General features: G+C 43.6%; 1 protein-coding gene across 14 annotated transcripts in view; it reads left to right on the top strand.

The window, feature by feature from the left end:
* magi2a (membrane associated guanylate kinase, WW and PDZ domain containing 2a) overlaps positions 1-22,500 on the top strand; it is a 194,879-nt gene that overhangs the window by 127,849 nt on the left and 44,530 nt on the right. For 13 of the 14 annotated variants that reach the window (XM_026997476.3, XM_026997462.3, XM_026997469.3 and 10 more), the window contains exons 4-8: positions 3,640-3,855; positions 9,327-9,540; positions 14,232-14,311; positions 17,126-17,183; positions 19,887-19,999. In XM_026997476.3, coding sequence (XP_026853277.2) covers positions 3,640-3,855; positions 9,327-9,540; positions 14,232-14,311; positions 17,126-17,183; positions 19,887-19,999 — 681 coding nt within the window. The remainder of the gene's footprint in view (positions 1-3,639; positions 3,856-9,326; positions 9,541-14,231; positions 14,312-17,125; positions 17,184-19,886; positions 20,000-22,500) is intronic. The other variant, XM_081722718.1, reaches the window with a different exon arrangement.

Here is a 22,500-nt window from a genome sequence, read left to right as displayed (position 1 = left end):
GCAAAACTTTATCATCATGTGCTCTTTTCATGAGCTGGCAGCGGAGGACTAGATGAATTTTTGTTACTTTGTGTGGTGATGCACGGGGCGAGGTCAAATAGAACTAGATTTTTATTTTGTGTGCACAAATGAGTTTAATGTGGCAACAAGGTACTAATCATGTGCACAATTTACTTTATTCAAGCTCACGTTTTGTGAATTGTCCAAAATAAAAAAAATTGCCTACATTAATTTCATCACGTGACACAAAATTGAAATGCATTTGAAGGTGAATGCTGGATTATGAGATTATGCTGAGTTATGGGTTATATTTTACTTCGGCATGAGGTCAGGATGCAGGAGAAACGTACATATAGATATCAGAGAACAAATTGATTGTATATTAAATACAGTCCCAGCTACAGTAGTTAGTTTGGAGATGTCAGAATCTTTGCTCTAAAGTGTAAAACAGATCTATAACCTTCACTCATCCACAGGTAGAATCTACTTTGTGATACTTAAACAAGTGTAACGTTGAGTGAGTGGAGGCAGGGCACAAACACAGAGATGAGTGATGTTTATTTTGGGAAAATCCATACTCAGTAACCACTAAACAAACCATGTTCAAAAAAACAGGAGCCAATCAAAAAAAAACAGAAACAAATAGGGAAACCAGTAACAGGAAACTGAACACTGAATGACATGAAACAAACTATAAGAAACCTACAAAACAAACCCAAAAAACATGCAATTAAGAAAGCGATGACCAGTGATCTGTGACCAGCAATGAGACAGTGACCAACAACTGAGACAGAAGTACCCAGTTTATAAATACAAAAGTAAATCAAAGGAAACAAGACACAGCAGAAATCACAATCAGGGCAGTTATTCACCAGCCCAAAGACGAGGGCGGAGAAAGAAACCAAAACGAAACCACACGGCGACCTCATCATGGGTACCGGAACGAACACATAAACTAATAAAACAACATGGCGTCATGGAAACAGTTGTACTCCAGCGCTTCATTTCAGACCTCAGGCTGGATACGGCCGGAGGACTCATTCTCAACCCAGCAGTGATAACACATGTAACAGCCCAACACCCACGCTAGTGCCACTGCCATGTCAATGTCAGTGGTGAGTCTAGAATGTTCTGCCACCCACGTAATATTCAGTGGTTCTGTGGACAAAAAGCAGTGAACCGGGTAGCGAGTGGCGGACGAAACGTGCCCACCAGCGGATCAGCTACAGTCTGTAACTGTACTGTTGTAGAATGCGCCTACAGGAAGATGGTCTAGACAACCTGACCAGTTAGTGTGCAGTACCAGTTAAAGGTTTGGACACACCTGACTGAATGTAGGGTTTTAATAGCAATTAATAGGAAAGGTGTTTTAATCTAATAGATTATGCTGAAGTTTGTTTCTATGACAAGTATAATTTGAGAAAGGTGTTAGCGTATATATGAGTTCATTTTCAAAACACACACACACACACAATTTTAGAAGCACCCTCACCCTATAAGGGCAGATGTGAGAATGTGTTCAAGACTGCTGGGAACCATCGGTGGTGGTGCCTCATGAAGCTGCTTAAGAGAACACCAAGAGTGTGCAAAAAAGTACAGGATTCTTTGAAGAATCTAAAATCTACGATTGTATGTTTTATCACAACATAATAACATACGTGTTGTTTCATTGGTTTGATACCGTCCCTGTTTTTTAAAATGTAGAATATAGCACAAATAAACAAAGAGTAGGTGTGACCACACTTGTGACTGGTACTGTACGTCCAGGAAAGGTGTTTCTAATAAAGTGGGTGGTGTGAGTGTGTATGTAGGCTGCCAGTTCATTTCTAACACAACATTAAGGTGTGTGCTCGACTATTTTCAGATATATTAGCTTTAGGATTCCTTTAATCATAGAATAATAGGAATAATATTTTACTAGCTGCATGTCAGTGGAGTGACCCAGAGGACAAGGCCCTGACCTGTGTAGGGGTGTACAGCATTCTCTCTCTCTCTCTCTTTGTCTCTCTCGCTCTCTCTCTCTCTCTCTCTCTCTCTCTCTCTTTCTCTCTCGCTCTCTCTCTCCCCCTCTCTCTCTCTCACACACACACACACACACACACACACACACACACACACACACCTTTTGCAAACTTTGCACACTTTTTCCCATCTTACAAGGAGCACTTGGCATGAAGACTTTGCTTTTGGACCTACTCAAACATGCATGCGGGAGCATAAACAAAAGACCTTGATGACATATTTTTTATATACATTTAATCAGCATATGTTACATATGGGACCATAGGTGTGTTGAATTGTAATTGTAACTTCTGAACTTCAATAACAATTGGTCCACTGGCCATAACAGGGCAACTTATCCTATAATCTTTATTAAGATCAGCTACATCTGTGTAACCTTGAAAGCTTTGAGACTAGAGTTCAGAGGTCCCCAGTCCGGAGATTTAGACTGGACATCACCATTCCTCTCTGTTTTGGTGTTTGTCGATCTGTCTGACAAATACACCAACATGCATACAAATGTATACCCACACAAGCTTACGCAAATACTTTCACACGCTTTATTTTTGAAATACATGTGTAACGCGGAGCGATTGATAGACAGACGCAAATGCTGAGAGGAGCGAGATCCAATATCAGGGTCATGAGAATGGCCCAAGGTCAGGGCGCCGAGACGAACAGAATGAGAATACATTATTACAAGCAGGAAGCAAAGCACAGACACTGGGGAAATAAATGTGCTGACCGAATCTAAATAGGCAACGCGTAAACAGCGTAGAGCACGGAACACAGGCTAGAACAACCAGAACACGACAAGAAGCAAAGGGTTACCACGGAGACAGGACATTATGGGCCAACCATCACACACACACACACATATACACATTTCTGTAAGAAATGATGGAAGTAAGAGTCTGTGCAGGGGTTTCAGGCTACTTTGTGTGATAAGAGAGTAGTTAGGTATTCTGGGACACACACACACACACACACACACACACACACACACACACACACAAGTAAGATGAGTGAGAATTGCCTGGAAATAGATCCGCATCAAAGAATAGACTTTCCCTGGCCTTTCCCTGCCTGCAGAATCACCAGATTTACTTGTCTGTGGTTGGTGTCAGTCACTTTTATTGTTTGTGTATGTTTTGTGATATTTCCTTTAGTGAGATTGGATTCAAGATCTTGATTCCTAGTGTGTGATTGCTCAGTAGATATATAGACTACAGACACACATAGATTAATTGACAATTATATAAATGTATGTAAAAACACATATATACAGTCCTCACATAACATTTATTTCATAAGGTTTTATTTAATAATGTAATCTAAAAGGAATTATGGTTGAACTGCATCTAGTTGCATAATTATAACAATTTCTTATTAGATTAAAATAATAAGTGGGTTTAGGCCTTGTTTATTTTATTTTAAATCTAGTATTTTATATTTAGGCTTAGCTAAATTAATTAGAGGCTTTTAAACTGAGCTCCTTCTAGTGCAAGGAGATACTTTCATTACACCCCTAATCTTCTTATTTTGGGCTCTAATGTTACCCTGGTTTTAATTGGTGTTCTTCCCATAGGCAGCAGTGGGATATCTGTCACTCACTTCCTGACCTGTGATTGGTTGCAGATAACTATTACGGCACACCCAAACCTGCGGCGGAGCCGAGTGCTCTGCTGCTAAACGTGGCCGAGCGGCTGGTTCCTGGCTCCGCCCACAAAACAGGTGGCAAACGCAGGCGCAACAAGTCTGTCAGCGACATGGAGAAGGCTGGAATTGACCCTCCTGAAGAGGAAGAAGAAGAGAGACCCGTCATCAATGGCAACGGAGTCAATATCACACCGGGTAAAGAGCGAGAGAGAGAGAGAGCGTGAGAGAGAGAGAGCGTGAGGGATGGAGACAGAGAGGGAGAGAGGGATAGAGAGAGAAAGAAAGAGAGAGAGAGTCAATTGATTAAATGGCTGGAAAACGTAGAAAAATGCTCACAGGGAGAAAGGAAACTGTATTGAGTGCTCGAGTGGAGTGGAGCATAACACTACCATCAGAGCTGTTTAATAAAGTGTCGCCAGTGTAGCGCGAACTGTAGAATGCGGTGGCAGGGTGTCCTCGGGGCAGCATGTCTTTCTTCCCTGGCCACGGGAAAAGGACAAGCAGAGGACAAGCTCGCAACCCTCACGCCCGCTGCTTGCTGCGTCATGTAGCCTAGCGACCATCTTCACTTCAGATCACCGCACAGTAACCGGCGTCGTTAGAGTGATAGCCTAGCAACTGCCTCGGCAGCCCGTCTTCGGGCACTTTGCACTCCTCTCCTCGAATCTTTTGTCGGAGGGATGAAGTTGAAGAGGAAGAGGAGAGGGAGAAAGAGAGAGTGAAGGGTGATAAACGCACTTCTGTTTGACTTTCCCTCCTAAGTTGGTGTAGGCAGTGTGTGGCGGAGAGTTAGACTATGAGAGACGGTGTGTGGTAGGGAGTTATACTAAGAGAGACAGTGTGTGGTAGAGAGTTAGACTATGAGAGACGGTGTGTGGTAGGGAGTTATACTAAGAGAGACGGTGTGTGGTAGAGAGTTAGACTAAGAGACAGTGTGTGGCGGAGAGTTAGACTATGAGAGACAGTGTGTGGTAGAGAGTTAGACTAAGAGAGACAGTGTGTGGTAGAGAGTTAGACTAAGAGAGACGGTGTGTGGTAGAGAGTTAGACTAAGAGACAGTGTGTGGCGGAGAGTTAGACTATGAGAGACAGTGTGTGGTAGAGAGTTAGACTAAGAGAGACAGTGTGTGGTAGAGTTAGACCAAGAGAGACAGTGTGTGGTAGAGTTAGACTAAGAGAGACAGTGTGTGGTAGAGTTAGACTAAGAGAGACGGTGTGTGGTAGAGAGTTAGACTAAGAGACAGTGTGTGGCGGAGAGTTAGACTATGAGAGACAGTGTGTGGTAGAGAGTTAGACTAAGACAGTGTGTGGCGGAGAGTTAGACTATGAGAGACGGTGTGTGGTAGAGTTAGACGAAGAGACAGTGTGTTGTAGAGTTAGACTAAGAGAGACGGTGTGTGGTAGAGAGTTAGACTAAGAGAGACAGTGTGTGGTAGAGTTAGACTAAGAGAGACTGTGTGGTAGAGTTAGACTAAGAGAGACAGTGTGTGGTAGAGTTAGACTAAGAGAGACGGTGTGTGGTAGAGAGTTAGACTAAGAGACAGTGTGTGGCGGAGAGTTAGACTATGAGAGACAGTGTGTGGTAGAGAGTTAGACTAAGAGAGACAGTGTGTGGTAGAGTTAGACTAAGAGAGACGGTGTGTGGTAGAGAGTTAGACTAAGACAGTGTGTGGCGGAGAGTTAGACTATGAGAGACGGTGTGTGGTAGAGTTAGACGAAGAGACAGTGTGTTGTAGAGTTAGACTAAGAGAGACGGTGTGTGGTAGAGAGTTAGACTAAGAGAGACGGTGTGTGGTAGGGAGTTAGACTAAGACAGACGGTGTGTGGTAGGGAGTTAGACTAAGAGAGAGAGAGGTTTTGACTTGAGCAAGGAAAAGGCCTTATGAACAACTTAGGGCATCTGTCACTTTGAATTAAAGACAGAGTAGGACCAAAAGGTACCGATAAAGAGAGAGAGAGAGAGACAGCTCACTACAGCAGTGCAGCAGAGCAGAGTTCTTGTGCTTTTCACCTCTCTCTTCTCCCTGTGGCTCTCCTACGGGAGCTACAAGCACCATGACTCAAACGAGGCCACATCAGTCATTCTCTCCTTTCCCTTTCCTCTCCCCCTCACATTGCTCGCAATCTCTCTTCCCCCCCCCCCCGCCCCCCCGCCCTTATAGTCTGCCTCTCCGGCTTTATCTCACTCATTCGCGCCCTGCCTAGTTCTCTGCTTTGTCTCTTTGACTCACCCATGGTCCCCCAGCTTTGCTCTCTTTTTAGATCCTGCTCTTAATTTTCTTCTATCCTCTCAGTAACTATCTCACTCTCTCCATCTCTTTCTGTCTGAATCACTCTTTCTTCCGACGCCTCACTCCACTCTGTCCCTCTTCCTCTCACTTCCTCTCTCATCTTGTGGAATCCTCTTCAGCAACAGAGAAGGAGACCGAGAGGCATTTGGGAAATCCTCGAGCTAAAAAGCCACGACACACTGCTGTTACATTGTCGCCTAAGGTTTACAGTTTACTTCAGATACTTCTTCTAATCCCAAAGGAATGAGCAATCCAGCACTGACAGTAAGCACAGACGTGGAAACCAGTACGTACATCATTTTGTAACACGCAACAGGACAAACCATCTCCTGCGTAGATATAAGCACTTCAGCAAAGTGGCGAGCAATAAAAATAGATGTAGGCACCCCAGCCTCTACACGAGGACGCGGGCCGTGCCGGCGCCCGCAACAGAAGAACGCAAGAGCTCATTATACGAAACAGAGCAGCCGACGTGGAACGAAACAGCCAAGGACGATGTGTGACTCAGAGGGCTGCAGCTCGCCCTCTCAGACAGCAGCAAGACTTCGCGAAGGAGTGACCCAAAGCAGGAAGCGTTTCTGCCCACGCTACTGAACGTGTTAATTGGGAACAGGTGTCAGTGCGTAGAGGAGGCAGAGCTGAGAACAGTACAGACCGACCTACGGCTGCCGTGGCACTAGAGCAAGAGCAGTACAGACCGACCTACGGCTGCCGTGGCACTAGAGCAAGAGGAGTACAGACCGACCTATGGCTGCCGTGGCACTAGAGCAAGAGCAGTACAGATCGACCTACGGCTGCCGTGGCACTAGAGCAAGAGCAGTACAGACCGACCTACGGCTGCCGTGGCACTAGAGCAAGAGCAGTACAGACCGACCTACGGCTGCCGTGGCACTGGAACCTGTCTAGTGTGCTGGTGCAACTCCTGCATTCACTCTGAGCTGGGAATATCTGTTCATACATGTTATTATATGTGTTCATATACACTGCCTGGCCAAAATAAAGGTCACACACTAATATTTCGTTGGACCGCGTTTAGCTTTGATTACGGCACACATTCGCTTTGTCATCATTTCCACAAGCTTCTGCAATGTCACAACATTTATTTGTGTCCAGAGTTGCATAAATTATTCCCCAAGGTCTTGTATTGATGATGGGAGATTTGGACCACTGCGCAAAGTCTGCTCCAGCACATCTGAAAGATTCTCACTGGGGTTCAGGTCTAGACTATGTGATGGCCAATCCACGTGTGAAAATGATGTCTCATGCTCCCCGAACCACTCTTTCACAATTTGAGCCTGATGAATCCTGGCATTGTCATCTTGGAATATGCCTGTGCCATCAGGGAAGAAAAAATCCATTGATGGAATAACCTGGTCATTCAGTATATTCAGGTAGTCAGCTGACCTCATTCTTTGGGCACATAACATTGCTGAACCAAGACCTGACCAACTGCAGCAAGTCCAGATCATAGCACTGCCCCCACAGGGTTGTACAGTAAGCACTAGGCATGATGGGTGCATCACTTCAGCCGCCTCTCTTCTTACCTTGATGCACCCATCACTCTTCTTCCGTTGCTCCAGAGTCCAATCTTCATGCTCCCTAGCAAATTTAAGCCGTTTTTGCTGGTTAGCCTCATTGACAAGTGGTTTTCTTACGGCTACACAGCTGTTTAGTCCCAATCCCTTGAGTTCCCTTTGCATTGTGCATGTGGAAATGCTCTTACTTTCATTATGAAACATATCTCTGAGTTCTACTGTTGTTTTTCTACGATTTGATTGCACCACACGTTTAAGTGATCGCCGTTCACGATCATTCAAGATTTTTTCTGACCACATTCCTTCCTCGAAGATGATGTTTCCCCACTGTCCTTCCACTTTTTAATAATGCGTTGGACAGTTCTTAACCCGATTTTAGTAGTTTCAGCAATCTCCTTAGATGTTTTCTCTGCTTGATGCATACCAATAATTTGAACCTTCTGAAACAGATTAACATCTTTTCCACGACCACAGGAATGTTCTTTCGACATGGTTGTTTAACAAATGAGAAGCTACTCACTGCATCAGTTAGGGTTAAATATCTTGTTGCCAGCTGAAACATAATCACCCATGCAGGAATTATCCAGTGGGAGGCTCTGACCTGTTTGCTTAGTTAAATCCAGGTGGGGACCTTTTTTTGGCCAGGCAGTGTGTGTGTATTCTCTCGCCATATTTCTTTATTCACTCGTAAATGTATACATCTCCCTAAAAAGCCATCAGGTTTATCATGTGACACTGATATTTTGGGCTGACATGTTTTATTTTAAAATGAATTAATATAAAGTAATATTGGGTTTTATATAAGAAATGCTGTATATTGTGACGAAGTAAAAAACGCTGTTTGTATAAGTGTTTGGCCCCTGTGATATGGAAGCCCAAAACTGAGACAAATAAGAGGTGATCTCTGACTAGGGCACAGCTGGCTTATAATCGACCTCTTCATGTGATTCATGAAAAACGTCGACCCTTTCTGGATGAAATTCAAAGGCCTAAGAGCATTGTAAAAAAATTATACATAAAGTTACAGACAAGCACAAAATAATATCCAACTGTTTGGAAATCCTCTTCAGCAAAGTTAGATGAATATAGAGGAGGTGGACTCAAGGAGGAGGAGGTGGGATCAGCTTTTGTGGTCAGATGAAACAACAGCGGAGGTGTTTGGCCAAAAACGTTCAAAGCGTTACGTTTGAGACGCACCTAAAACCCATTTCTTAACCAACTCCATCCCAGTAGTGAAATATGGGGGTGATTGTATCATGATGTCTGTTCAAATTGAAGGACAGATGGATGGTACAGAAAGGAAAGTACATAGAGATACTGCAAGAGAACCTGTTTCAGTCTGCTGAAAAACTAAAAACTAACCTCACCTCTGAGTAACACTGGGATTCATAAAAACTACCTCACCTCTGAGCAACACCAGGATCCCTGCTGGAAAATTGCAGTGCACAGGCGTAATCCAAACTCCCTAAACAACCTGGATCTGGTCTGCCAGGAAGAATGGGCAAAAATCTCTGGTGCAAAACTGGTAGGAACCCCCCCCCCCAACAAGGCAGTTCTACTAGTCTGAAGGGAGTTTAGTTTTTAAGATCTACTGCAAATAATGAATTTTGACTTTGAAAATTGACCATAAGAGCATATCTGTTTGCAGTAAGAATAATGACTGGAACAATTTCTCAAAACCCATGTAGCGTTAAGATCATCTTAAATGAGGGAGACAGCGTGTTCAGTGTGATACTTGGTGTGTGCATGCGTATGTGTGTGTGTGTGTGTGTGTGTGTGTGTGTGGGCATATGCGTGTGTGCTCACGTGTGTGTGCCCGTTGCACTTTTCGTCTTCCACAGACTCCAGCGAGCAGGAGGATAAGAGCACAGATACTTCAGGGGAGATGCTCCCAGCTGCCCCATCCGTGCTGGCCGAGACCCACGCAGACACCCTGAATGAGACAAGTGAGGGTCCCCAGACATCTCCCAAGACAGAGCAGGACGAGGAGCTCAGCCCTCTTCCTGAGAACTGGGAAATGGCATATACTGAGAAAGGAGAGGTCTACTTTATAGAGTGAGTATGTAGTGTGTTCTGCTTTGTAGGACTAGCTCTTTTGTGTGAATGTGTGTGTGTGTGTGTGTGTGTGTACATTCTGAATGAATGCCTGGTTGGCGCCTTGGTGTGTGTGTGTGTGTGTGTGTGTGTGTGTGTGTGTGTGTGTGTGTGTGTGTGTGTGTTAAGGGCTGGGAACCAAAAAAAAAGGGGCTTCCTGCTAAATCTTATTAGTACTACAAAAAACCAAAACATGTAGGAAATTCCCATGTTTGTTCTGGTAAACAAAACACACACCTAAACGTATATTTGTGTCTATAATTAATCCTTGGCTTCATAACTTGCCTAAACAAAAGTCAACAAATTGCACAAACTCAGAAAGCTCTTAGGCCATGTTTGTTATTTATGTTTAGTTCCTTCTGTGAGTAACTTTAATTTGAATAAGTCATTTAAATTTTTTGCTTATTGAAAGGATTCAGTGACAGGAATATGAACAGGAAATAGATCGAGATGATTTGCTGTATGTGGGCATATTGCTGAAATGATAGTGTTATACGCTATATACACTGATCAGTTATGACATTAAAACCACTGACAGCTGAAGTGAGTAACAATGATTGTCTTGTTACAGTGGCACATGTCAAGACGTCAAGGGGCTGGATGTATTAAGCAGAAAGTGAACAGTCTATTCTTGGAGCTGATGTGTTAGAAGCAGGAAAAGCAGGCAAGCACAAGGATCCGAGTGACTTTGACAAGGGACAAATTTGAAATGCGTGTAACGCCAGGTTTGGGTGAGAGCATCTCCATACCTGCGGGTCTTGTGGCATGTTCCCGGGATGCAGTGGTTCCAAAAGGACAGCCATTGAACTGACAACAGACTCATTGACCCCCCGAGACTCACTGCTGCATGTGGGGAGTGAAGGATAGCCTGTCTTGTCCAATCCCACGGAAGAGCTTCGGTAGCGCAGATTGCTGAAAAGGTTAATGCTAGCTATGATAGAAAGGCATGAGAATGCACTGTGACCCCTGTACATCAAAAAAAAAAAAAAGTGCCTCCAATGGGCATGTGAGTGTCGGGACTGAACCATGGCCTGGGCTGATGAATCCTGCTTTCTTTTACATCGTGTGGCAGACCAGGTGCAGGTCCTGTATCCTGAGTTTCGTGCCTTGATGGGTCAAAGGTGTTTTGGCACTGTGGACCTCCACAGTATTATGCAGGTGATTTTAATGCCATAGATGTAGAAAATTCAGTGTTAGAGTTGAAAATGTTGAAATTATACTAAGCTGTTTTGTGCGTGTGTGTGTGTGTGTGTGTGTGTGTGTGTGTGTGTGTGTGCGTACACACTTGAACCATGCTGAGATTCCCACTGGAGCAGTAGCTGGTTTATGTTAAGACAGATACAGTGTGTGCCTCTCAAATGGAAATCTCTTATTGCCTCCTGTACAGCATCATAGAAACACACACACACGCACACACACACGCGCACGTACAAACAAACACTGCAAAGCGCGGCCATGTTGAAGACTTAATGGAGTTGTCATGCAGCCAAAGGTGGCTTTCTTCCTCTGTCTCCTCCACAGATGGAGTCTCTTAGTTCTCCAACTGTAGACACTTCTCCATATGTCTTTCTCATCCTCACACCACGCACACAGTCACACACAGGCTTGACCCCAAAACTACCGCTGCAGATGTGGTTCATGCGATTCAGGCCACCCACGTACAACACCAGTGCGTCATTTTCTGAATATGCCCAACGGCTCGTTAGTTCATCATAGACGTTACATTTCACGGACAGAGACAGCAGCATCTTTTCCAAACACGCGCGTGTATGTTAGCAAGTGTTTGGCCTGTAATTCCGTCCTCCAGGATGAAGGCCACACGTCCAGTACAGCCTCAGACTGAAACAGCATGCTTACATTTAAACCCAATGTTTTGATGGGTCATATTTCATTATCCTTTGTATCATACGACTCTTTTGAGAATAAATCAAAGGCACATGAACGTCCTGTCGGCTCCGGAAAACATGAATCTCGTTGAAGTCATATTAAGGACTAAAGATTTTTTCACTACTTGAACAGTTCTATTATCCATTTCATGGATACGCATGTACGTTTGCAAAGAATTGTTGGATTTTAGCCAGTTCATTCTCTCCGATAGCCTCTGCACGCATCAGTAAACTCGAGTCTGGATATGAATTGATGTGCTACATCTTCCACCTGTTGACTCCACTCTGCAGCTTTGTGGAAACGATGACCAAGGCAGGTCTTATGTCCCAGGTACACCCTGACCGGCTGGCCCAGCACGCTAAACAGCAGGCTGATCAGCCTTAGAGCTACGCTGCCTCCACTCTTTCGTTCATGAAACACTGCACTTTTACACCTGACCACTACAAGAAGCTATGCATGGTTTTAAATGCATTTCTGACGCAATCAGGACTTCATCGACATCATCAGACTGCCCAGAAAAGGGTTAATGCAGGTACATGACACTCAATGCGGGTACAGAGTCTGTTACGGATGCACGCTGACTACAGAGATAGAGAGAGAAAGGAAGAGGAGGCTCAGGAAAGAGCAGAGAAATCCGGGTAAGGTGGGGGGGGAACAGACCTGTACTGGGGGAGTACTGCCTGTGTCTGCTCCACGGGCCGAGCCTGACCACCGCCTCACCCACACACACTGCAGACTGGCATCGCTCCCATGTAAGGAAATGATGCCATCAAGCCAGATAAGATCTAAATAGCCTATCTAGAATCTAGAACAGTATTGCCAAGACATAGGGAATGAAGTACTGGGCTCGCATCGAACCAATGAAAATGTGTTTTTTAACAAAGTTAAGAATGAAAATACATGAGAAACTGCAGCGGGAGTCGACAATAACAGTGAAGATGAACCGCTCGTCCTGTTTCGGCGGCATCAATTTCTGGCCCACTATAGCGGACGTATTTGGGCAAAGTGCATGGCATACCAGCATCCTCGTGACCCACAGCCAACATCCGGCGCCGCAGAACCGCAGTGCCTTGGATTTGCCACGTTCCCTTCAGGAGTGGAGATATGAGCAAGGGAGGCACTGTGCAAGGTCTTACGAAAAGCACGCAGATCCGTACTGAGGGACCTTGGGGTTTGAGGCTAATGTCTGAGAACTAAGGAAGTGCTTCACTAAGGCTAACGCCAGTTCCTCTATTCTTTAGAAATAACCCTGGAATTTTGGACAAAGCCTTTCTTGATATTAACATTCGTGTCTGGTTATTCGGACCCAGGCAGACAGAGGGGACTGTTTGCACCTGGCTTTTTCATGCCTCTCGAATACATCTCCAGTGATGACTTGTCATTGGATTTAGTGAATAACCACTTATTTAAAGTTAGGTAGCATGCCTTACACCATTGATACGGGGCCCATTCCAACCATGTCCTGTAATGATTATGTATTTTCTAGTTAGATCCATGACAGAGTTGACTAAGAGGGAACTTTGATGGTGTCAGGGATCCACTGGGACAAGTTAGCATTCACACTAGACGTTTTACATGGCCACATGCCGCAATGACCACCGCCAAGGGGACACATTGGACCCTGTTCACACATGCCTTTTATACTATCCACTCGTGACCGGATCAACACCAGGTGGAGGTAAACACCAAGTGTGATCGCAGTAATCGCCTTCGCAGGCACCAGCAGCTGCATGGAGGTGCAGCAGGTACAAGTTGGTTAGAGCAATCATCACAGTCAAATCGCACAACGCAGGAGGACCACACGTGAAATGAAATACCTGGATCACCAGGCACAAGCAAAACATGAAGAGACCCAGAATGTGCGTTGAAATGAAAAGAACTGACAACAACGTAGATGTACATGTTACAGTCACAGTTATGTACATGTTACAAGCATTAGTGAGTCCACAGACTCACTAATGTGTGTGTGTAGTTGTGTGTGATGAATAATGGGAGTTTCCAGGGCGGAGGAGTAGTGAGAGGCAGTCAGGACAGAGCGGGAAGAGGCCATGTAGAGCATCTCGTGGGGAGAATTTGTGACACTGGATATGGAAACCGTCTTACTGGGGGAAGTGGGACTGTGTTTCGGTGTCTCTTCAGACGTGACGCGCGACGTGAGACCAATCGGCGTATGGCAGATCTGCAGTAACACTGTACCCAGATGTGACTGCAAGACATGGCTGGTGCCTCAACTCTGATTCTTTATCTGACAAGTCGGCGTCAACAAGGACTCCGAGTTTAGTTTTTGTCCGTATTGCTCTCTGTTCACTCACAAAGAAGAACATACACTACTAACTCTGCTCACCCCAGAATGTTTTTTTGTTGATTTTATTTTTTGCTTTATTTTATCTGTACTGTGATTTATTTTCAGGAATCTTTGATATCAATTTCTCCCTCTTCCTGTTGAGATTTGGCTTTGCTCTCTTGCTGCTACTGTGGATCTCTTCCTCCATCTCTCTCTCTCTCTCTCTCTCTCTCTCTCTCTCTCTCTCTCTCTCTCTCTCTCTCTCTTTTTCTTCGCAAATGAGAGGCGGGCATCTAATTAAAGGATATGGATTGCCATTTTGTTAAACTAAACTTTTTCTTTAATTTCTCCCAGTTTAGAAAACACCACGCAGGGGAATTTTTTCTTTTTTTTTTGCACTATTCCAGTCCTCTCTCACTCTCTCTCTCTCTCTCTCTCTCTCTCTCTCTCTTTTTCTACGGTCTGCCACTCTTTCGTGCAGTCACAACACGAAGACAACGTCATGGCTAGACCCGCGGCTAGCGAAGAAGGCTAAACCTCCAGAAGAGTGCAGTGATGATGGTGAGTGCACTTTCCTTCACCTGAGCCGTCTCTCTCTCTCTCTCTCTCCGTTCAGTTCAGGTGGGTTTCATTCACAAGACTATATTCAGTCACAGCGCTGCCAAACTATTTTGATGGTTTGTCCAACTTTCTTCCTAAGGAAGCCAGCACCAGTGTAGGATAAGAAGTCTGTTGTGTTGGTCTCGCTCTCTCTGTGAACCTCAAACTTCAGCCTGTGGCCTTCGCACCTCTGAATGGTTGTCTGTCTGCCACTGCCTGTCTGTGTCCTTCTGTCTGTCTGTCTGATGGGGATAACGGTGACGCTGGGGTTAGATTAAGGCCAGTCAAAGCTTCGGCTGCAGTTTCAGAGGAAACACGGCTGTTGCTCTCCTCTCTTCCCCTCTCTGTGTCCTTCTGTCTGTCCTCTATATCTGTTTGTATTTCTCTGTTCATATGCCTCTCCCGTTCTCTCTCTCTTTGATGGAGAGCATTCCCAAATAAGTTGATGAGCTTTGACGAAGGGTGGAACTAACTAACCGGCCTGACTGATTCGGTTTCACGGCGTTTCATCATTCAGACGAAATCCTGTCTTTTTTCTTGATAGACAGAGGAGCTCTTCTTTAAGGTCAATGACAGGACACCCGCCGCGGAGAGCGAGCTGTCGGCAAATGTCCTCTTTATCTGGTTTGAGTTGCAAAAGAAATGAAGGCGTGAACGTATGTGTTACTACATAAAGCAGCTGGCAGCTGTACTGCATGAATGAGACTGTGTGTGTTTGTGTGTGAAGATTTTTCTGTGTATGGTAGGGAGAATTATGTGTACTTTCGGTGTGTGTGTGTGTGTTTGTGTGTGTGCATGCATGCATGTGTGTGCATGTGTGTTTGTGTGTGTGTGGGTGCATGCATGTGTGTGTGTGTGTGTGTGTGTGTGTGTGTGTGTGTGTGTGTGTGAACACTTATCCCCTGGGTGATGGATGGATGTGCATATGGAGTCAGCAGTGTGAGTAGAGGAAGAGGAAGATGAGCTCTATATCCCAATCACGTCCACGACCAATCAGCACTCAGTTAAACTCTAACCATCTTCAGACATCCAATGTTTTACATCCCCTGCCAGTTTCTCTCTCTTTCTCTCTCTGTCTCTTTCTCTCTCTGTCTCTCTGTCTCTCTCTCTTTCTCTCTTTCTCTCTCTGTCTCTCTCTCTCTCTCTCTCTCTCTCTCTCTTTCTCTCTTTCTCTCTCTGTCTCTCTCTCTCTCTCTGCTTGTCACCCCACACACCCATCTTTCTCTCGTTCTCTTTGCCTCTGTCTCATGCATTCTCTCTTGTCTCTCCTCTTTCTCTCTGTTCTCGCTGCCTGTCACATACACTCTCTTCACTATCTCTCACTTAGTTCTTTCTCCATTTCACGTCAGCATAGCACTTCTAGCATTGCCATATTTAACTGCATTTCATTATGTTTAGTAGTGGCAGTGGTACCAAAGCGTCACTTAAATGACGAGACCTAACAAAGAGATTTACGAACTGTCAGTTTCGGTTACATAAAAATCTTGTTTATCATAATTAAATAAAATGAGTAGGAGTGGCAATTTTGGGAATTTAGAACAATTCACTAAAAGCATTTTTCATCGTTCTCTAAACAAGGCAATACTTTTTGAAAGATGCTGTTTATGTATGTGTTAGCATTGCGTGCGTGCTGGCGCTGTATGTGTTAGTGTTCTCTGTGCCATTTTGAAAGGTCAAGGATTTTAACAAAATGAAAAATGGTGATAATTAGCTGGAAACTTCTCTGGAGAGTACCAATTTCTGCAGCTTTCTAGTGTTACTTAAATGTTAACCTCTGAAACTGAAACACACACTCTCTCTCTCTCTCTCTGTACTCTAAGGCATAAGTGAGTTTGCGTGTGTGTGAATGTGTGTTTATCATCGTAGTGACAGACAGCGGAAACTGGTCACCGTGAAAGAGCCCTCAGTTAAGCTTCCTCCCCAGGGTTGCTATAGTAACAGTGTCCGGGGTGGCGATAGGAAGCTCCATGCTAGAGAGAGAGGCTGTGTGTGTGTGTGTGTGTGTGTCTGTCTGTCTGTCTTTCTGTCAGGCTAGTGAGTCTGTTGATGTCTCCTCTAACCACGGCTTTATTGTTATCCACTCCCTCTGTGTAAAGTGTGTTAGATAGCGAGTGCAGGGCTCACAGGGCTTTGTCAGGCTTTAGGAAGTCAGAGCTGACCCGACTCTCAGCAGAGCAGTGCCACCTTTGGGCTGCAGGGCTATCAGCGTCTTCGAGCTGCGAGTGACCTCCAGATGAGTGCCTAATGTTGTGTAGTGATATTAAGGATGGATAAAGAGAGATAGGATGTAAATGTAAAAATGTCAGAGGGCACAAGGGGGGTGGGTTGGGAGAGAATGGATTAAAATACTAGTGAAGCCCCCTTGTGGTGGGTAGAAGTAACGACGCAGGGAATTCCTTTGATTTATTCAGAGGCATAACATGGCAGTCCTTTGATCTTTTGAGTATGGGAATGTGTGCCTGTCTGTGTGGGCACGCATGTTAAAAGTCAATATCAGATGAACAAACTCAGTACTGCATTTATCCACACAGTCTCTGTAAAAGGTGTGGGGGAAGATTATATTGTAAAGAACTTTAATGGCTATCCATTGGGTCAAATTTCATTCTTTCTTTTCTTTTCTACAGGTTAAACAGCCCTATTCTTGGTCAACAGCACAGAGTACACAAGCATAGGAGGCACTGATATGTGTCCGTTGCAGGCCGTGACATACACAATATCTGTTTTCTCCCTCCTGTGTGTTCAGTTGTGTATGTTTTGTATGCTGTGGTTTTTCAGAGCTTCCCTATGGCTGGGAGAAAATCGATGATCCTGTTTACGGCAGCTACTACGTTGAGTAAGTCTCACGCCTTACCTGTTTAATACTTAATGCAGTGGCAGTTCTGATTCCCAAATGTTTTCCTGTGTTTTTTTTATTATTAATTTTGATCATTACTTTGCTGAGCATAGTGGCACTATAGCTGACATTTATTTTTATGGCTAACTTTGGTGCTGTGTGTGTGTGTGTGTGTGTGTGTGTGTGTGTGAGAGAGAGAGAGAGAGAGAGAGAGAGAGAGAGAGAGAGAGATTGTGTATAAATTTGTGAGTGCCATTCTTTTTCTTGCCTAATGTGCACTTCAGAGTGAGGAAGGAGTATTTATATCCTGGCTTGCTACTTTTTTTTTTATCTCAGAATAGAGGAGAACAGTGGCCATAAGCCAGTAAAGTAGCTTTGGTGCTGTAAAAAATACACATGCACATTCACTCACTCACCCCGTCTCTCTCTTGCATACACACTCTCACTCCCTCTCTCTCTCTCTCTCTCTCTCTCTCACACACACACACACACAGATACACTCTCTCTCTCTCTCTTTGGCTCTCTCACTCGCTCTTACTGTCTCAACACACATGTAGTTCATACTTCCGTTTTACAATATCGAGTCTACAGTAATAAAGTCCCTGTCTGTAGTAGGTGCTTGAACATGTTTCCTCCCAGGAACAAGTGCCTTGTTTTAGCACACTGCTGACAAGTATGCAAAATCTCATCCCCAAAGCTCAGTGAGCACTGATCAATCATCGTCCAGCAAACCCCGTCAAACCGCAATCCTGGCATGGGCTGCAAGGTTAGACACTGGCACATGTTCAGCAGTGCAGGTCTGTTTGTTTAAAGCAGTGAATATTTGCCTTTAGCCAGAACGGAAACGTTCTGCAGCACTGGAGGAGTGTAGTAGAAAAAAGATTCATGCCAGGTCTCACTGATCTGTTCCATAGAGCACACTGACACAAAACCCTCCAACAGACACTAACAAGGCAAAGTGTTGGGTGGGTGTGCCATACCTGTGTGTGTTGGAGGAGAAACACTGGTTCATTTGGCTTTTCCTGTCCTGAATATTCTAAAGCCAACTGTCAAGATTAGAACATTTGGTGTTTGTTGAAGAATGTTGGTGTTTGTTTAAGAATGTTGTTTGTCTGGGAATGTTGTTTGTTGAATAATGTTGGTGTTTGTCTAAGAATGTTGGTGTTGAAGAATGTTGGTGTTTGTCTGAGAATATTGGTGTTTGTTGAAGAATGTTGGTGTTTGTCTGAGAATGTTGGTTTTAGCTGAAGAATGCTGAGTTTGTGTGCACTGGGTTTATTAAGCCTGAGTCAGAGTGAAGTAAGCTGTGTTTTTTTGTAAAGCCGCCTTCACCCAGATCTCATGGCTGTGCTGAGGTGACGAGTGGGAGGCTGATAGAGCTGCATCTGCTCTCAGATCACTGTAATTCACTGTAAATTCCTGTCCTGCAGCCATAACACAGGAGGAGTCTAATTAACACATAATGTAGCAATAAAGCCATTTATTAGGTGTTGGGGAGTGAGAGGAAGAATGAAGAGGAAAGGGGGGAGAGAAATAGAGAAAGAGGTCATGAGAAATAGAGATCTGTGTGTGTGTGTGTGTGTGTGTGTGTGTGTGTGTGTGTGTGTGTGTGTGTGAGTGTGTGTGTGTGTGTGTGTGAGAGTGTGTGTGTGTGTGAGTGTGTGTGTGTGTGTGTGTGTTGTATGTGTCTTGGTGGATGGTTGGGGGTCTTTACGTCCTTACATGAGCTTCCTGTCTGGCAACTGCACCAGTTTTGATCCACTCACAATATGCTTTCCCCAGTCTGTCATCAGAACATCAAAAACAGCAAACAGCTCGCAAACAGAGAGCGTGGCAACCGCTACTGCCATCTGCTTCTCCTCTGGCTCTGTTTTAATCAGGCTCCTGCCTGGTATTAATAAGTCCTGGCAGAGTGGCACCTCTGATGTGGGGCCTGCTACTGAGACTGATGTCAGAAACGACCACGTAGGAGTTTAATTCAGTACCAGCACGCAGGATTACCGGGTCCTTGGTGCTTTCAGGCCAGCCCTCTAGACTCCACCCATCATTCACCATCTAACAACCAACCCCAGACCAGTGCCGAAGCGCCCCGAGACTGGAGCTGGAAACACAGGATTCAGCTCGGTTGTCAGCCTTTTTAGGAACTGAGTCCAGTGTACCAGAGCAGGAAAGGCCAAAGTTCCCCTCACGGAGTGGTGCAGACCACTGCACTAGAATTTAGATTTAAGAGTTAATCATGGAGAGGAAGGTTCCTACATAGCGGTAAGAATTTCATCTAAACATCATTCCCTCCTGCCATTAGTCAGCATCCATTAAAGTCATCAGAAGGCATTATGTTTGTCAGGGCATAAACCTTGGCAGTATGTTTGGATTCAGATACTAAAAAGTCATATTTGTGGTCACCTGTCAGTGAATATGAGAATATTAATGGATATCCAAGGTCATCTTTTCATTATTTAGTCATTAGTGGTGATGTTGAGCAGCTTCTCTAAGCACTGCACGGAAGGATAATCTTGGTATAACTGCTTTTGTTTGCTATCTCTTGACTCAGGTCAGAACAATACATAGTGAGAAATGTCTGTGCTTTACCTACCGCCTACAGGAACTTTAGAGAGGACTTCCATGTCAGAACTGACTATGTAGAAAGGCTTTTGTTTGACCTTTCTGTTTCTCTCTCTCTCTCTCTCTGTGTTCTAATTGCAGTCACATAAACAGGAGGACTCAGTTTGAGAACCCAGTTCTGGAGGCCAAGAGAAGACTGCAGCAGATGCAAACCCAAGGCCTATCCTCTCTTCCCTTGCCTACTGTATACAGAGGTACACTAGCCCCAGGCCTTATTCAGCCATATACAAACAAACAATACATAATACACTCCATTTTGTGCACATATGCACTCCATTATAATAGGCTCTTGTCTTTAAGAAGCAAACATCTTTATTTCTTCACTACAATAATAAATTAGTAGTAGTAGTATTACAATCTTTGTTTTTACTTGCTGATGAATTATCATATTTAGCCGATAATTCAATATGCATGTACTGTAATTAAGACACAAATGAATACTCACCACTACCATGAGTTAACAGAACCTCAGTCTTTCGTAGTGTTTATACCCTATGCCAATTTGAAGCCCACTGTGCTTCACAAGTTCCAGGCCTTCCACCTACTGTTCCATAAATATCATGTTAACAATCTCGTTCTGAACAAATCTTTTTACTTACCTCATGTACAAATTTATTAAGGTGATCTAATGTCATTAAGTTGTATAATAACATGTTCTATCTAACATGTGGCATCTGCTGTAATTATTTGTATCCGTAGTAACAAGGGCTTTATGATCTCAGTGTCTGTCTCCATAGTAACACCTCAGGACTCAGAGACTTGTCTCTTCATATCATCACTCATGCCGCATCTGAAATTGAGCACTACATGCTATAGATAGAATAATTATTCACAACACTAGGGCATACTATTCTTTTGTCATGCTTAGTCTTTTGGCTTTGCTGAGAAGCATTCTACAGGATATGAAAATTCACCTCAGCACAACAGATAGTATTGCCTGGTATTTTATTACCACATTCCAGTATGTTTTCAACGCATAGAAATCAAAGAAATGTCTAATTGTTGGTTCAACAAATTGATGTGTATAACCTGTGCTTGATGCCTTATTTATAGCTGAATATAGCTAGAAAGTTAGCTTATTTAGAGCATGACCAGTGAAAAATCACATTTCTCACTAGTAGATCAGCATATAAGACATATTTCTTGTTCAAATTCTGCTTCTTTAGTTTTGTGTTTGAACAATTAATATTGTTCTAACAAATATTGTATCTAACAGTTAAGGGAAATTATACCCAGTATTTCTTGTAAACTGCATGCTAAATCCTTACACATTTGCCTCAAACTCCATGAAAATGTTATATTATTTCAAACAGACTTTCTTATGTGATTTCTGACACTGTTTTACGTACTGTACTGAGTAGCTAGGGTCCACCATAAGCTGAGACCACCATAAGCTAGACCAACACTTTAACTAATTAAGTCCAGATCAAGACCAAAACCTTAATATATGGGTCCAAATCAAGACCAAGATCATAACAGGGGCTAAGTGGCTGGGTTCAAGTCAAGACCAAGACCAGAAACATCTTTAAAAATATGAAATTATTTTTAAAATATCAATTTAACGTGACTTGCAACACTTACCAACAATTTCAAAATTATTGTTATCCACAATAATTTAATTACCTATAACTATATGTTCTATACTGTGTCCTATACTGTGTTATATCTATAGTTATACGTTTTGTAAAGTAAATGTTTTTAGTGAAATTTCTTTGAGATTTTTTGGACTTGGCTGAAGTTTTCTGAAAAAAGGTTTCTGAATAAATGTTTAGTTAGCATTGATGATAAATTTCATCTCAGCTGAATGATGAATGGAAATGTGAACACACCTTTACATGACCATTCAAATAAATTCCAAAATTTACAAAACAGTAACTCCTTCACTGTTTCAAATTAGTATCATGTCGTTTTCTGTTCAGTGAGTACACCAAAAGCCACAATTATCTAAGGGATAGTATGCTAAATTACAATAACAACTCTAATCTGATTGCTTAATGCTAAGAAAGTTACTCGTTTTGATGAAAGAATTTGAGAACCATTTGCTAGAACCACTTACTTTGATGTATATCTTGACTTACTCTGTTAGTTTAAATTGTTTGCTCAATTGTATTATTTGCCAAGTTCTCTTTTGAGGCGAGTATAATGATTTTAGCATGCCATTTGCACAGTGCTAAATCTACTTCCCTTATGTTTTAGACACATTATCTTCTTAATCCCAGTGCAAAACTAAAGAGGCTAAATTTGGATTATTTGATCATCTCTATTTATGAGTGATGTGTAAATTGAATTTTTTGTCGGAGCCTCATTTTGTAATGACATTTGCAGACTGCTTCAGTCAGTCTACCAATTCCGCAAAGCTGACTGTCCACCTGAGAAGTCATGTCCCCAGAACCACAGGATCTATGGGCTGGACTGTGTAGCACATGCTCCCTCCACTTTAGACATGATGTAGAATGGCATCAAGCTCCCTTTTTTCCTATTTGATGAATAGCCTACTATGACTGCTGTCACTTCCTACCATTTACTGCGTGAGTTGAGGGTTTCTTTCCCTTTGTAACAGTGGAGGAGGGTCTTTTCTCCACCACTTTGCCTAGGGCTAGGCTGGCATACGTGGGCCCGGCCCCTGAACACTCTCATAGCCTCACCGACCTCTCTGAGACCCCTTTTTGCCAAGCCAGCGTCTTTGGACTGCGGG

This window comes from Electrophorus electricus, chromosome 11, assembly GCF_041902795.1.
Source record: "Electrophorus electricus isolate QZ-2024a chromosome 11, ASM4190279v1, whole genome shotgun sequence".
Classification (NCBI taxonomy): domain Eukaryota; kingdom Metazoa; phylum Chordata; class Actinopteri; order Gymnotiformes; family Gymnotidae; genus Electrophorus; species Electrophorus electricus.
Note: the sequence above shows the minus strand (reverse complement) of the source record. Positions and strands in the feature narration are given on the sequence as shown.